Source organism: Emydura macquarii, unplaced genomic scaffold (genome assembly GCF_026122565.2).
Source record: "Emydura macquarii macquarii isolate MOO-44397 ecotype Brisbane River unplaced genomic scaffold, CSIRO-AGI_Emac_v2 contig_2897, whole genome shotgun sequence".
NCBI lineage: Eukaryota > Metazoa > Chordata > Testudines > Chelidae > Emydura > Emydura macquarii.
The window spans coordinates 59,148,120-59,164,592 of NW_027133034.1; the positions used below are offsets into that span (position 1 = coordinate 59,148,120).

The window sequence follows — 16,473 nt, forward strand, 5'->3', positions numbered from 1 at the left end:
CCTCTCAGGGTCATGTTCATAACGGCTTCTCTGACTGTCTGGTGGCTCTCTGTCAATACACACCCACAGCATGCCAAACCAGACCCTACTGCATTTGCAGTAAGGGAACTCATCAGACCACACAGTTTAGCTTCTGATCAGGCCTTGCCCTGCAGCTTGTTATCTAAGAGGTGCCTTCTATTGTTTCCAGTTCTCTCAATAAACAAAGGGACTTATCCCTTTTAGCTTGAAAGAAGGTCCAGCAGAGTACATGTAAATGGATCTGCTGCCTAAATATAATGTTGCATGGATGAAAAGCGGAACCTTTTGCTTTTTCACACACTTGGTTTGACTCTGGTCTGGTCTGAAAGAATAGAGGACTTCCTCTGGCAGTAGCTTCCATTCTTTTATATAAGCTGAATAAATGAGTAGATATTACAAATTGTTATGTATTTTGTGTTCTATAATTTCTGATGCAGTAATCACAAAATTAAGGATCTAGAGTACATAACTCCCTGATAGAATGAAGTCTACAGTAAAGGTTAAATTTGAGAAACACTATTTAAACCACTATCTTTATTGCTAAGATTCAAGCGCTTGTCTATTTTAATCACAAATTTAAATATTAATCAGGGTGCATACAATTAATTGTGCTTATGACTATCAGAAACCAAGTGGGATACACCTACAAATAGAAAGGCAGTAATAAAAGAATTGAAAGTGAAATGTCGTAAGAAATCAGGGTCAAAACTAAAATTTTAGCTGCATATTTGAAGTGTCCCAGGGAACACCCCTCCTATAAGAATCAAAATGCAAGACTGGTTTAATGTTTGCCAAGTATGTGCAACATGTAACAGAAGCACTGAAAAATATTCAGAGCTTCACCTGTTGAAGGTCTAAAAGCAGACCCAGGGCATACCCCAAGATGTTTTGTATATAAAGATTTACATGCTGTGGTTCTCAAAATAAACAATGACAAGTATGCATCTACAAAACTAAAAAAAAGGGTCTTGTTTTGTCATTGTCAAAGAGATGCATGGAGCAAGGATTGTGTTCTGTTTGTTCTGTGTCATCAGTGCAGATGTCCACCAAGCTCCAGACCACCCATCACAACTAGATAGAAAGGGAACACCCTGTCCTAGTGTGCTTGTTTCCTTACTGCTGAAGGAACCTGGATGAAGTCTTAGGCCAGCCCTATGAAGAGCCTTAAAACATCAAAGTACTTCTCTCAGATAGGCAGCTATAACAGACTCTTCCTCTTCCAGCCTGAAAGCATTGCCCACTAGCAAGACCAGAAGACAGAGTAGTGTTGATATCATCAGCTCCTTTATGTTTAACAGTAACAACTGCAGCTGTAAATTAATTAATTGTAACTGATGTTGAATGATAACAACTGACCAAAGAAATACTGAAGTAAAGCAGACTCTTTTTCCTTAGGTTACTACCCAACTTTTAATTGATCACATCTCAAATCTTATCACTTCTTAAATGACATCTAAGACAGCAATCACTTCATGTCTTATTTCAACAGAAAGTGCATTTTTGTGACTAACACTTATGGCAAAGTTAGATACAATATGCTTATTTTTGTATAACAAATTCCACTCAGGCTACTGAAAAAAGATTTGAACTAGCCTCAAATTAATCTTCCCAATTAAGATTTTTGGAATGTCATTGTGAGGGCAATAACATTTGCATTCCCACCTCTGATAACTTCACACTACCTTGGAAGTATTAGAGTTTTATATGGGCAAATTGAAACTAAGGGCTTAAAGAGTTTCTAAATAATTGGCTTTACTCAATGTAATTCATCATGCTTGTTAGGCAGTGGTGCTAAATATGTTAATTATATCCTGGGACTAAAGAGTTGTCTAGCATAAACTGCTATTTGGGGAGAGGACCTTGCTGAACTGGGATGAGTAGTTTTAAATGGTCTTACATTTTTAGTCTTTGCACTGATTTTCCTTTCCCTACACTGCTGCTAGTGCACAAGTGCTAATTCATTCTAAATCCAAGTATGCTCCAATTTGAGGGCTTTCCAATTAAAATTAACCAAGTCATCTCCCCAGGTTATAAATTTAACAGAGAAATTGTGTTTATTGTGATAAGCTTTATTCTAGCTTCATAGCATCCAAGGCCAGAAGGGACCATTATGATCCTCTAGTCTGACCCTTTGTATAACACAGGCTTAAGACCTTCCCCAAAAGAATTCTTAGAGCATGTTTTAGAAAAACATCCCTTCTGGCTTTAAAAATTGTCAGTGATGGAGAATCCTCCAATGACCTTTGGTAAATTGTTCCAATGGTTAATTATGCTATTAAATATACACCTTATGCCCACACTGAATTTGCCTCGCTTCAACTTCTAGCCATTGGATTATGTTGCATTTAGAAAGGGCTGGTTTGTTGTTATGCTGGTAATTAAGTTCCTGACCCTGCCACATGATCTTCTCCTATACTATATTACTTCACTAGTTGCTGCTTTTTAAGGCTAATGAGTAAGATTTTATAAAATAAGGTCTTGTTTCTTGCTGTAGCTAAATAACAGAAATCTAAATTACTCTCCAAAAAGTTTTACATATGAATGTGAAAGTATTTCATGTGTCATTTCCCCTTTATTGCATTGTACTTACACCTTTCTCCCTTCCCCCATCTCCTTAGCCCCAATATCATCACCTTTATGTACCTGCTGGGTGGTCTAGTAGCTCATGACTGTATCATCCTTCTGCTGGCTCTGCTCCCCAAGGGTTGTTTTTGGGTCTCTCCTGCAACCAGCAGGGAGATATTGGCTGCCACTGCCAGCTCTAGTTCAGCCCTGGCGAGGCCTCTGATGTAGGAGCATGCCCTAAGGGTTAGGAAGGCTATCAGGCTAATTTCTCATTTTCAGTGGCATTAAAAAGGAGGAGTCAGCCTCACCTCTCCACCTCCACCATGCTCATGCTCTGCAGATGCAGCTGAGGGGCTGCAGCCTAATTACCTTATTGCATTCAGTACCTGTAGTGCTGGATGAGTAAGCCATTCTCAGTAAAACACAAGTAAATGTAACCTCCACCATTTTAAGACATTAGTATTCTTTAAATGTGATAATGTCTTAACTGTTAACATACACAAAGGATTATTACAATTAATTGCTTTGGGTTGCATTGCTGCTAGGAGACAGAGACCATCTGGTTCTTCTAAAATTCTAAGACTAGTAATTTCCATATGGCTGTGAACTTCACTTTGTGCCCAACACACAAGATACAACAGCCACAGAGACTAAGAGCTGTGCTGTCCTGTGGGGGGTGAGAGAAGGCACTGGTTACTGTTTGTCGCATCCAGGCTCCTCTTCAGAGGTCAACCAACTCTGCTCCTTGCTCTGATCTCTTTATGGGGTAGCCTTGCACTTAGCAGAGTTCTAAGGCTAGGCTTCTCCAAAGTAATTCCTGATTCACTCTCAGATAAGGTGGGAAGAGAATAGGTGACCCATGGAAGAGATCAAATGGCAAAGGAGGCAAGCAGGTTCCCAGGTTGGTCTCTGAAGAGAAGACTGGACCCTGGTGGGACTAGCAGATCACCCTGCCTTCTATTTAGCATTAGCACTGAGGATGGAAAGTGGCATGTACTGGAACTAGGGCTGAGTTCTGACTCAACCCTCAAAACAAAACGTGAGGTTTGCTTGAAGCTTTGGGGCAAAGCCTGAGGTGATTCAGATATTGCTCCACCAGACATAAAAGCTGAAAAATTATCTACTTTATTAAAATAAATTTTTAAAATACCATTTCAAAGAAATTGTGTTGGGGAAGGATCATATTAACAAAACTATTCAACACTTGTTTTCAAAAAGACAATACTTCATTGGCCTCACTTCAGTTAAACTATGGCTCAAAGTACTCTCTCAAAATACGTTCTGTATGAAATATCACACCTCAGAAATGTGTGGGGAAAGTTACTGATTTTTTTTTAAAAATGCAGCAAGAGTGGAACTTATTTTTCAAAATGTAACGTTCCATTAGTAGGATCTAATCATGAAAAACTGTGTTGTGTCGAGGATGACATTAGAAACAAAACTGAAGTAGTGACATTTTACCAAAAGGAGATGTTTTGTACAAATTATATCCATCATAGTGAGAACAGCAGAGGGGGTTAGAGGTTTAAAATGGATCATAGTGATGTGCAAATAGACAAAACAGAAGATAAAATAACATTCAGAAACTAGATTTTAATTTTATGAGCAATTGTGCAGTTAGCCAAAAACCAATTAAACTTGCTGCAGCATTAACATCTGAAAACTTAATGATGCAAACAGCTTCAAACCTCCACCACTTTATTAAAATATGAAGTAGTATTTACATGAAAATATAGCTTTATAGCCCATTTTTTAACTGGAAAGCACAGCTCTCCATTACACAGAGATGCACAGGAGGTTGCCAAGTGAACACACAATAAATATCTTAATAGCAAAGAATTCTTTAATCCATGATTCCACTGATTCAATTGACAATGGTGTAGTAATTAGAAAAAAGCTCTTCTCCTTGCTCAATCTCTCTGAGAGTGACAAGAACCACACACCTCAAGGAGCTGCAAAATAAGAAAAGCAAAAAGGAGCATTTCACTAATTTATTAAATTGATCATGGTAAGATGCTAAGATAGTGGTTATGGCTACTCTGGGGCTTCTGTTCATACAGAAGCACTGGAAATCATTTGATACTGTACAAATATAGCTGAAATATACATGTCACATTATAGGCAGTACTGGTGTCCAATTTCAATCTGTCACTAGAAAAGCACAGAAAATGCTTACACGTAAATATTGTTTCTAGCATACAAAGTACACAGGCTGTAAACACAAACAAAAGAGATTGAGGAAAGGATACTAAAGCAGACAAGGCAGGGGCTCTGGCAAGGATGATCAAGCACAGGACATTGTTCTACATACTCCTACCACCAACTGCAAATAAACCTACACTTAGGCAAGCCACAACACATGGAGAGGAGACCAGTCAGCTGAAGTCCTTGTCCTACAAGGACATATGACTACAGTGGTAGCTTTTCCACAAATCTCAGTTTATGGATCAATAGCTGCTGTTGGGTTTAACATCATGTCAGCTGGACATGGTGAACCCTATGCTGAAACACAACTAGCTGGCACAAAGTTAAAGGAGAGTCCGGTCTATGCTAAATGCCAAGTAGTGTTACTGCCATGTCAGTTACCATAGCTCTTCAAGATCACGTTCTAGTATGCTGTAGGATGAGATTTTCAAAGTCACAGAAGGAATCTGGATTTAGCTTTTGTAAAATTAATAAGAATTGGGCAGCCAAATCTATACTATAATTTCCATCTGTAGATAAGCCCTAAGTCGGTAAAGTTAAGGTAAATTGAGCCCGTTTACTGTGAATTTCCACACACAAGTATTTGGCTCTCTTATATGTGTATCAACTTTGGGGACAAAAAGCCAAGAAATTCAATTACATTCTTTATTTACACTTAAATTACTGATACATACTCTCAGCTTTAACTTTGTCTTTAAAGTCTATTGTCTAAGATTAGTGACACTGTCTCCTTCGTGATATTGCCGACTACTCTCTCCACCCAAAGAACAGTATTCTGAAATAGCTCCAGAACCACATGAAAAGTTTTAGCTGATCCACCTACAACTTTGAATTCTAGAACCCAATGAAATCTGAAAAAGGTGGTGAGTTCTCAAGCTTCTAAAATCAAGAAGCACTCGAGCAACTGGCCAGATTAGCAGGTCATTGCATTCAAAAACAAAATTGATGTTGGAATCTGTTCAAAGTTTTTCATCCTGCTGAGAATTCTCTCAGATTTCAAAAAATGAATATTTCCAAATTCTTTGCAAAGAATAAATTTACAAGATCATGGATTCTCAGTTCATAACCAGGTTTTGAGAATATCTATCTACAGATCAATTGCTCTTTCTATCACACAGTCCTTATTTTGCCAAAGTGTTTGCAACTCTACTAGTTTCAAATTGCATCTGCGTGAACATAAAGATATTGTGGATCTCTTTTAGCAAACCCATCCACTTGCTCTCTCTCTTATCCACTTATACAGAGAGAATTGGAAGGGAGGGATATTAAAAGGATGATGCTAATCAGTTTAGACACCAAGTATCACCTACTTTAAAAGGGATATAATCAGATAAGGAATATTGTCCAAATTTTAAATTAACATTTGAAATAAAGTTAAATACACTACTCTGATTGTCTATAATACAAGCAAAAATACAACTATTGTTTCAGTGGAATGCACAAATTGCAATGTTGTGAGTGCCTTGGCAACTCTAGTACTAGTTGCTTTACAAAATTCATTCCCAGAGCTATGCTGATATAAGTGTGGGCGTAAAACAGTTCCCTAATTTGCTTACAGCACGACTATTTAAAAAGCTAACAGGGCTGTGGTTTTGTGTATGTCACCTCAACAGAGATGAACTTTGTTCATTTACTAATTTGGCTATTTGAATGCTATGAAAAAAGTACAAATATACTTACGTAGGTACATCATGGCTGTAGGTGATGTTTGGAAGATACTGTTTCAGTTCTATTGGAAAACATCCAGGCACATCAAACTCCTGATAACAGACATTGGCTGTCTTGTCTCGGAGGTGGGGGAGGGGGAGAGGAAGAAAAAAAAAAGTCTTATACAGGTCTGAGAAATTCATATACAGCATTTATATCTGGAAATACACCGTGTTCTTCTACTAGCTGTGCTCACCATGAGTAGAATCCACCCCTGTGGAGAGAGCCAGCACAAGACCTATGCACTGTCTAAGCCCCATTTAAGCCCTACTTTGAAAGGGTAAGTGACACATAGGTCTTGTGCTGGTCCCCTGAGCAGGGGTCAATTTCATCCTAATTTAACAAAATAGTTCTTGTTATCCATTGGACCACCAGGGTGCACAGCTTCGAGTTTACAGAGTCAATAATGTATAGTTCTGTCTCTATGTCCATTCACGCCTTAGTCTCTCTGGTCAGGCTGCCTTACACAGGTGGCACTTGTGTAGTGGCTTATTTATGATGTGGACACTTATCCCTGGGCAATGCACTGAGATACCCAACTCATTTCACTGGCAGTCTCTGAGGACCATGAAACTCTACATTATCTCACAACCAATCCCATGAGCCACCCAGTCTCTCAGAAGTATTTTTATATTTTGTATTGAGGAAGGCATTAGGGTAAGTAGCCCCACTCTCTGTAGCCCACAGTGTTGTTATATTAATTAACACAGGGGTTGCTGGACTTATCTATTGCATACAGACTTCTGAGACTTACTCAATAAAAAAAAGCTTTTATGGTCAGTAATTGAACCATGATGTGAAAAACCTTTCATTCAAAAATGTTTACCATGCATTGGGATTGCCAAATTATTTTCAGAATTATGTAGTAACATTATGTGACATAAGAGGTTCTCCAACTATTCCATTCTATGGACCACTTCCTAAGAGGGACCATTCCATGGATTTCCTTTCCCCGATAGTCCAAGTTTTTACTGCTTTGTTTTCAGACGTTGAATTCTGCAGATGAGCAGGACAGGACCACTGAGGGTTAGCAGGCCAGACAAGGATGAAATTTTCGAAGTTGCTCTCGGATATGGACACCCAATTGCCATTAATGACTGGACGTTTTAGCCTGAGAACCTCTGCTACACCATCAAGTGTGTTTGGATCTCTTTGAAAGAGTGATATTACCAATTACCATTTCCTAATCCCAACAAAAGTCATTTTCACACAAAGTCAGCTTGGAGACTAGGAAATCTACATTCCAACTTACTGTGTGAACAGTTGTTAACATACTGCCCCACTGCCAGTGGATTTTGCACAGCAGGTGTGAGCCAAGTGATATCATTCATTTGAAAAGGACCAAGCTGATCCCTCTTGCTGCATGATCTGAAAGGAGTCACAATATTAACTAGTAAGGTAGTTTCTTTTCTTGACGCCTTTTTTGACCATTATTTCAACCTCTGGAAATATACAACAGTTAGCTAATGTTATATTCCCCCAACACCATTTGGTTGATTCATTAATAAATTGGCATTCAGACAGTAAACAATTAAAAAGACAGGCTGGTCCTTTAAAAAAAAAAAAAAAAAGAATATAAAACAATGAGTTGTGTTATGCCGGAGGTCAGACCAGATGATCACAGTGGTCCCTTCTGGCCTTGGAATCTATGGATCAAAACTGCAAGGACTAAATAAAACCGAATCTACCAGAGAAGCTGGAATGACAGCATTTTTACAACAAGCAAAAAATACCTCAAAACTCACCATCTTTAAAGAAATGTCATTACATTTAATTTCCCTTTCAGGCTATGAGGAGAAGGGCCACTACAAGATCAACTCAGTCTCACTCCCAGAATCCAAACTCGATACAAGTGGACCGTCCTTTCACATTGTTTCCTGGTTGTTACTGTTCATTCTATTTTGGACGTGTGACATTTACATTCTGCACAGATGTTTCTGTAAATTGAATTTCCCTGGAAACTAAAATTTGGTAAAGTGCATGTTAGCCTCTGGGCTAGTCAAAGGGAAGGCTTACTCTTCCGCAGTCCCGCTTTATGCAGTGCTTTTTAAAGGCAAGTTGGACGCATCAGGGCTAGATAATAGGTCCCTTAGGGGCCAAAGAGTTCATGCTTCATGACATGCAAAGGTTTTCTTCCTTAATCCACCAACCAGATTTAATCAGAAATCTCAAAATATATTTTAAAAACTTTATACTGAAGCAGACCCTAGATTTAAAGTATTTTCTTATAAAAATCACAGCTATTCAAGCAGTAGTTTTCAGCAAAGTGTGTCTTGTCAAATTTAGTGACTGGCACACGATGATGTGATGATATTGATATATCACAGCCAATAGATTCCAGCCTCGTTACAAGAGAATAGATTGACAACACTGCATCTTATATTACAGTACGTGATATCATATGGGGAAAAATAAAATAAAAAAGTCAGACAAATCCAACTACTTTTAGTTTCAGATAACAGTGTGTTTAGATAACCATACCTTTCAATATTTCAATTGTCTTTTGTTCCCCTATTTCTTTTGATTGCTTACCTGTACACTACTTTTGATATTCCTTTATCATTCCCATCAATAAGTACACCATCTATGCATCTAAAAATAAATGGATTGCCAATGGACTGGAAAAAGATGGGCTCATATTTTTGATACACTGTACCTGTTATAAGACAGACATGGATATTTTAGAAGGCAATAAATAAAGGCGTCAGAATGAGTTTAGTAGTCATGAGCCAATCTCTCAGACAGAGGCCAAAGGTGGCAGAGGGTAAGAAAATTATTCTTTCCTCAATTCATGAACTGCCATTAATATTTGTTACTATTTTCATTCCTATAGGGTCATTCATCTGAGATGTTGTACAAATTTAACAAACCTGTTCCCTGTGGGTCATTAGAGTTGGCCACATTGGCAACACAACAAAACAAAAGGCAGAGACAAATCCAAATAAGTCTGAGAGATGAACAGAAAGAATGTTAACCAAATCCTGAATAGAGCCATTTAGGGAGCTTGGGGCTGGAGGATATAATCTAGTAGGGGATGTATAAATGAGAAGAGCCTGCTTGCCACACCCCAAATTGGGAGAGGCAGCAAGGACAACTCAGCTCATTGGGGTATAGGTGAAAAGATATTTGTACAGGTACCTTCAGTTAAGAACAATTATTGTTTCTCTGCCACCTACATTGTGGTAGGCACTTAGAAATGGGCACATAGCTGGCAAAAGAGACCCCCCAAATCAGAGATTCTACCTGTTTGAGGCAGGGGGTAGAGGGAGAATGAGCAAAATGAGGAGCAAAAGAAAACAAAAACTGTTCAGCAGGACACCCCAAAAAAAGTCATGAACAGGATTTAATCTGCGTCAAAGGAATCTGGTTCCAACCTACTGATATGGGCTGACCCAATGAAAGGAGGAGACTGGGTCACAGTTTTATATATTATTATGTCACCCTTGCACGCTGGCTTCCCTCACACATATTTCATCTTTAACTAGCCACTTTAGTAACCTCTTTGTTAAAAACCTGCAGGTAGCTTGATGAGCAGCCTATGGGCCTTTGTGAAAGAACAGACAGAACTGCACTGAGCTGATGTTACCACAGCCCAGCAGTTGCCTTCTCAGTGAAGAGGGTATGTATTTCTGCACCTCCTTCTCTCTGACAGGGAGGCTAATGCACAAGTGATATGCCCCCAGTGCATCTAAACTTACACTTAAAATGTTGTTAAACACTAAAGAATTACTCTGTAAGAACTGACTGTGGGGATGCATTTTTATTCTCTGTGACTTCTAGATGACACTTGGTCAATTTACAAGTCAAAGACGATGGTCCTGATTGTCTCCTGAACCAATATTGGCACAGGAGTGGGGGCCTAAGGGAACAAGATATGCCTCCCTGATTCTCATGGTATATTTGTGCCACCATCTTTGAGGCTGCTTGTACTGAAACCAACTGGCTATGGTCTCTCTAGGGCCCTAAACCAACTGTGAATTGACATAGAATAGGTGTATCCCATTTGTACTTCACTCTGTCCTGAGCCCCTTCCCTGTATCTCCACTGGGGGGAGCAGTTGACTACAGAGCTGAGTATACCACTTTACACCAGATGAGAACTTCCATTCTCAGCTGGCCAGTTAGTCCAGATTCCACCACCAGAGAACCACAAACGGCCACAAAAGGAGATTAAAATCTAGACCGATGTTTCTAAATGCCAACTCAAACTCATCCTGGGATTCGATTATCAATTACTGCCTTTTACATCATCAACTGCAATAAATAAATATTCTGCAATCAGAATTTAGCTGGTGATTTTGTTGATGCTCACAGCAGAACAGAATTCAGCTTATTCTCCTACAGCTGTACTGGCTCTGATGTTCCAACAGAACTAAAAACGTTGTTAATCAAAGAAAACCAATAAAACTTCAAGAGACAAGGAGTAGGAGCAAAGCAAGAAGTGCCATTTTTTCATACTCACTTTTTGGAGCATTGTGTCACTAGGCAGGATTTTTACTCAATTTTCCCCATTCTGGTCTTTTACATTTTTTTCATGTAGATTCTACTTTCATTCTTAATTTTAAAAATGCATCTTTGTGCTGTGAAAATGTTCTATATTCTGCCCCAATCTGCAAACATTTATGCACATAAACAACTTTATGAACATGAGAAGGCTCATTGAATTACATAGGATTGTTCAAATGCATTAAGTTACTCATGTGCATTACAGAACTAGGGACAAATTTTCTACCAATTTAAACCAGATCTTGGTTATGCAGAGAACACAAAATATATATTTTTTTCTTATCACCAAGAGATCTCCATATCAGTTTACAAATGGAAATGCCTTTACAAATTTTAACCTGTGATTTTGGCAAGATATCAAAGTTAAAAAGCTAAACGTAAAAAAACTGGGATACCAATTCAGTTATGCAATCAGTAACTACATAGGTAGAAATCATGTTTAACTTATTTGAAAATGACAAAGTATTTCATTACCAGGATACAGAGATATAACTGCCCCTTTTGGCACAAAACCTTTGGTAACAAAGACTCCTGTTCCAGCAGAAATCAGTAAACTTCGATCTCGAGTAATACTGAACCCTAATGTATTAAACAGAACTTCCTCTGGATTAAAGATATTTTGACTTTGATGGCTGCAACCAGTTGTTTTTGATCTCTTAGACTGAAGAGTCAGTAATTCCAGATATTTTGATTTAACTTCTGGAAGTAAGGCAAAGAAGTCCATTTGTCTACTAAAGTCATTTATGAACAGAGCTTGAAAGATTTTCAGCAGTGTTTCAAGGACATCTTCATCAGAGATAATTTTGTCTTTGGACTTGTCTGGTACATAACGGATGGTCCTGTGGCAGAAGAGAAAAAATATTCTAACATCAAGTTTTCCTACAAGAATTGGCAGTTAGAAGTTTTATGGAAACAAAAGGATAGTCCTTTCATACATATGTGCATATGCACTCTTGACTTGTGCATGCATTTTTTGAAAATGCAGGCCAATGGGTCTATGCAACCTTTGAATCTTAATGACACTTTATTACAATACATTGCTCATTACACCTGTGCTAAGTGATGAAGAAAGGAACAATTTCTGTACAGATTCAACAGTATGCTGAGTAGTGAGGCTCTAATGTATTTCTTAGAACAATGTTTAATTAGTTTAAAATCATGTAACAACTAATTTTACCATTAAAAAGAGACCAAATATGATCTTGTTGAATTTAAAAAGAAACATTACCCATCTCACTCCTCTTGTGCATTGGTTTTAGCATTGTTAAAAGAAATGGTTTACATTTTTTATGCAAATGATGGGCAAAATTTTCAAACACACCTAAATGACACAGGAGCCTAAATCCCATTTTCAAAAGTGATGTAGGTACTTAGGAGCCTTAATCTCACTGAAATTAAGTCAGTGAGAGAGTTAGGTTAGTAAGGGTGGTATTCCCAAGGACTCAGGCTGAGCATTGCGGTACCTAGTGGCGCTCTACTGCCAAGTGGAATTCATGGTCCCGAGCTAGGTACCCAAGCTCCTTATACAATGCCTGGGGACAGTTAGGCACCTAAAAAGGGATTAACAGACGTCATCGTGCTAAATGGAGAGCCACTTAAGATAGCAGTAAGAAAAGATGAAAAGAGGGGGTGGCCTACAGCCCCTCAAAGCCTAACTCTGGGCTGGAGGGACGCTCCTCTCTCCACTCGGGATTTACAGCCCTGAACCCTTTCCCAGAGTTGGGTGCCTAATCCAGGCCAGCCCTTTGTCCCAAAAACCATGGGAACTTCCGTGCCTACAGGATCAGGCCACACCGGAGTGGGGGTTGTGAGGACCTACATTTTGGATTTAGGAGCCTAAAGTGGCAGCACTTAAGTCCACCTTGTGAATCTCACCCTAGGTGCCTAAGTCACTTCTAAAATTGGAATTTACCTGTCTAAATCACTTGGGTACTTTTGAAAATGTTTGACGTCTCAATCTCATTGAGTCCCATCTGAACTGGCTGTTAAGAAAGAACTTTAGAGCATAGATAAAAATCAAATGAGAACAATTTTTCAACTTTTTCAACCATTATCCTAGGCTAAGCTGAAAACTTAAAACTGATGACAGGAAAAACGCTACCCTTCATAGTAGTTATTCTCACCCCTTTGTAAAAAAAGATTAAAAAAGTAAGATTAGAATCTACATTCCTAAACTTTTCTAGTTGCTGACTTTATTCAGAATTGGAGTCTGTAATATAGTAAGGTCAGTACGATGTTGCTAGAAAGCTACAATTTCTTCTAAGCATGCAATAATACTCCTGGAGTGACTGTAAGGCTGTGATTCATTAGAAGAGTTCTTATGAGATCATTAAACCACAAGAACTTGGCTTGAGATATTTATTACTTCCACAAGAGAATCAATGTAATGTTGCATTCACTCCAGGGTTTATTTATTGCAGAAATGAGAGGTAGAAAAGACCTATTTGGCATCTAATCCAAACCCCCGCCAATGCAGAATTGTTCCCTATAGTATATTCTCAAATGCTTTCTTCACTCTAGATTTAATGGCTCAAACAACAGAGCTACTACCACTTCCCTTGGGACACTATTCCACAATCTGATGCTGTACCTCTTTGAAAGTAAATTCCTTGATTTGTAAAATGTATATGGGACACAGGGAAAACAGGGTAAGATGTGGATCTCAGAGCAACAGACTGAGGAAAATAGCATTTGACAATACTGTCAGTAAATAATGTGATCAAGCAAACAGAAAAATACACAGAAGGAAAAGAGCAAAACTTTTTAGTGCATTGAACAGGATCAGGGAACAGATAATTTAGCTATCAGTAAAATGCTGTCAACCTCACTATATAAAATATTAAGACAGAGAAGAAACTTTTCAAAAACTCTTGAAATTTGGCCTCCAAAGTCACTTATTTTAAAAAATGACTTGGGCACTTAAGAATCTAAGTCACTTAAAAAAAAAAGTCTTGAGCTCCTAAATCACTTGGGCACTTTTGAAAATGTTACATTAGCTTCCATTTGGTTCACCGGGGCAGGCATCAAGAGCTGGGTCTTGTATCGTCTTCAGCACAACACTGGCACTTAAAACGCAGCTCTGCTTTGGAAAGTCAATATGGAAAAAGGAATTTACTAGTCCCCCATCTTGCTCTCTCTCTGTGTGTGTGTGTGTGTGTTGTGTGTGTGTGTGTGAGAGAGAGAGAGAGAGATGTTACCCCTATTAAAGTCAAAGGACATTTTGCCACGGATTTCAATGGAGGCAGGATTTCCGCCTCTGTGTTCAGCTTTCCATTTGTTACAGATGAAAAAACACTTTTACTGCTGTTACCACTGCGGAACTAATAGATAGAGCTACAGGAGGGGGAGCGGGAGTCCACGAGGCTGTCTCAGGCAGGGACATGACAGAAGCCGGTTCGGTTCCTACTGCCCCTAGTCCTCAGTCCTGCAGAGCCCACAGCAGCAGGTTGGCTGGGGTGACATTTCAATAAAATAACAGACTTGCGCACCAACCCGATCGGAGCTGCAAATAACTTGGGGCATAAACTCGGAGTCGAGCCGCACTTGAAATCATGGCGATTTGGGGGAGGCACGAGAGACGCGGTTCCCAGGTTGACCCCACACAAGGCGGGCTGGGCTGGGCTGGGCGCTGTTAAAAGCTGCGGTTTAATCGCAGCAGCCGAGAGGACGGACGGGCCAGGCACTGACCAGTGCAGCCGGCCGCTGCCCCCCGCGCGCCGCTGCATTTATGGCGGGCTGCCACTGCCGCCTTTGCTTTAGGTCGCGCGCCCTGCTGCAGCCCTGCAGGAGCGGGTTTGTCCCCAGTGCAGGTGGGTTCCCAAGGACCAGCTCCCGGGGCCGGACTGGGAGCCCCCAGGCGGTCCCGAGCCGAGGAGCAGGGCCGGCCCCCTCCTCCTCCTCACCTGCGCTTGTGGCGGAGACGCAGCGCGATCCAGGGCACGAAGCGGTACTTGTAGGACGCCCAGCGCCGCAGCAGGGCCCGCAGCATGGCGGCCGCGCCAGACTTGAGCCGCCCCTTTCCCGGAGCGCGTCCCCGCGCAGGAGTCACCTCCCCGGACGGGCAGGGGCTCTCTCCCGGCAGCCCCGCCGGTGACGCCCAGCCAGCCGCTGCCTCCCCCGCCCCCTGGGCTCCTGGCCCCAGACCTGCCACCCCCCGTTCTGCGTGGGGGCGCCCCGTGCAGCGGCCAGCTCTGCGCGGCTGGACAGGACACCCAGCGCGGGGCGGGGCGGGGCGGGCCGGGGAGAGAAGAACCCCCGTGTCCGGCTACCGGCTGGGAAAGCGCAGCCGCTGCTGAGACCCCCCGGGTCGACACCTGATCCTTTAAGAAACGCCGCCTGGCTCAGGCCCTGCCAGCCGCGAGCCACGCCACGGAAGGCGGCGGCGCTGCCAGACGCTCCCCGGACTCCCCAATGCTCGCAGCCTTGTGCGGGCCGTGGCAGGGGTGAAGCCATTCGGTGGAACCGAGGCCCGGAGCTCCAGGGGGGTACCCAGAGCCAGTCCGTCAGCTAGAGAATGAGCCGCGCGAGGGCACGTGTGGCCCTGTCGGATTCTATCTTCTTCCCTTAGGGGGAGTCTCAAGGGAGACCCGGCTCAGGTAATGATGACGTTCTGGGTAACTCAGCCAATCCCCCCACCCTTCCTGTACTGCTATTTGCATGAGAGAGCTCGATTGGCTAGAAGGAGTCGGGGTCTGAGTTTGATCGGACACATGCATCAACCCAACAGTTCCTATTGGTACATTACTTGGCCCCGCTGTGTAAAGGGGTGCCTGTATGCTAGCTGGTGCATAGAGCCAGCACTGCTGGGGAAACTGAGGTAGGAATGCAGAGGGAGTCCTTAAAACACGAGAAGCATTGAGACTCGGGCTGCCAACTTTCCAATTTTTTCAACTGGTTACTACAGCTCCCTCTCCCTCTCTGCTGGTGCTCTCCTCAGCCAGGACTGGCTGCCTACAGCTGGGAGGAGCTGACAAGAGCCTGCCTGCCCAATAGGGGCATGGTGGGATGGACGAGGAGCAAGGGTGGGATGGAGGGTGCCAGCCCCAATAGGGGCATGTTGGGATGGAGGTGGGGCATGGGTGGGTGGGGGTCAGTCCCCAGCTGTTCTGGGTCAAGGGGCTGGAGGTAGCCAGAGGTTGAGAAGGTGGGACCAGCCATCACAAGTGACATGCTGTCAGAATCCATCCCCTCAGGCAGGGCAGCGTTGGTACCTAACTCTCCTCCAGGAGCCAGATCCTCAGGGCATGTATACACTACAACCTGAAGTCAGCTACGTTACCTCGACTTACAGCCACTGCAGTAGTTACTGTGGTTTTTCATGTCCACACTAGCCTCCCTCTGTCTGTAGTGCATGTTCTTACCAGGAACACTTCTATGGACTTAAGAGGAGCAGTGGGGGATGGAGAGGCTGAGAGTTCAGGCCCTCAGCTCCCTGTGGAGCCCCTTGCTGAGACCCCAGCTGCAGCCCAGG

General features: G+C 41.8%; 1 protein-coding gene across 3 annotated transcripts; it reads right to left on the minus strand.

Moving 5' to 3' along the window:
* Positions 1-4,159: 4,159 nt before the first annotated feature.
* Positions 4,160-15,789, minus strand: SETD9 (SET domain containing 9). Of its 3 annotated transcripts, XR_010923846.1 has the most exons (7): positions 14,906-15,789; positions 11,478-11,842; positions 9,031-9,154; positions 7,751-7,866; positions 7,325-7,494; positions 6,472-6,577; positions 4,523-4,538 (listed from the first exon to the last, which is right to left on the minus strand). XR_010923846.1 is itself a non-coding variant. In XM_067568746.1 (6 exons), exons 1-6 carry the CDS (start codon positions 14,989-14,991, stop codon positions 4,451-4,453), a joined length of 885 nt encoding a protein of 294 aa, XP_067424847.1. In that variant the 5' UTR covers positions 14,992-15,758; the 3' UTR covers positions 4,160-4,450. The 3 variants fall into 3 exon arrangements, 2 of the variants coding, with proteins under 2 accessions (XP_067424847.1, XP_067424848.1); XM_067568746.1 differs by lacking the exon at positions 7,325-7,494 and having other exon boundaries at positions 4,160-4,538; positions 14,906-15,758; XM_067568747.1 differs by lacking the exons at positions 4,523-4,538; positions 6,472-6,577 and having other exon boundaries at positions 6,584-7,494.
* Between the last annotated feature and the right edge of the window lie 684 nt (positions 15,790-16,473).

Coding starts and splice junctions, on each gene's coding strand:
- SETD9 (XM_067568746.1), bottom strand. CDS start 14,991: ATGCTGCGGGCCCTGCTGCGGCGCTGGGCGTCCTACAAGTACCGCTTC. Junction 9,155..11,477: donor AGTTATATCTCTGTATCCTG/GTAATGAAATAC, acceptor GTCTTATAACAG/GTACAGTGTATCAAAAATAT. Junction 7,867..9,030: donor ATATCAAAAGTAGTGTACAG/GTAAGCAATCAA, acceptor GACTCCTTTCAG/ATCATGCAGCAAGAGGGATC.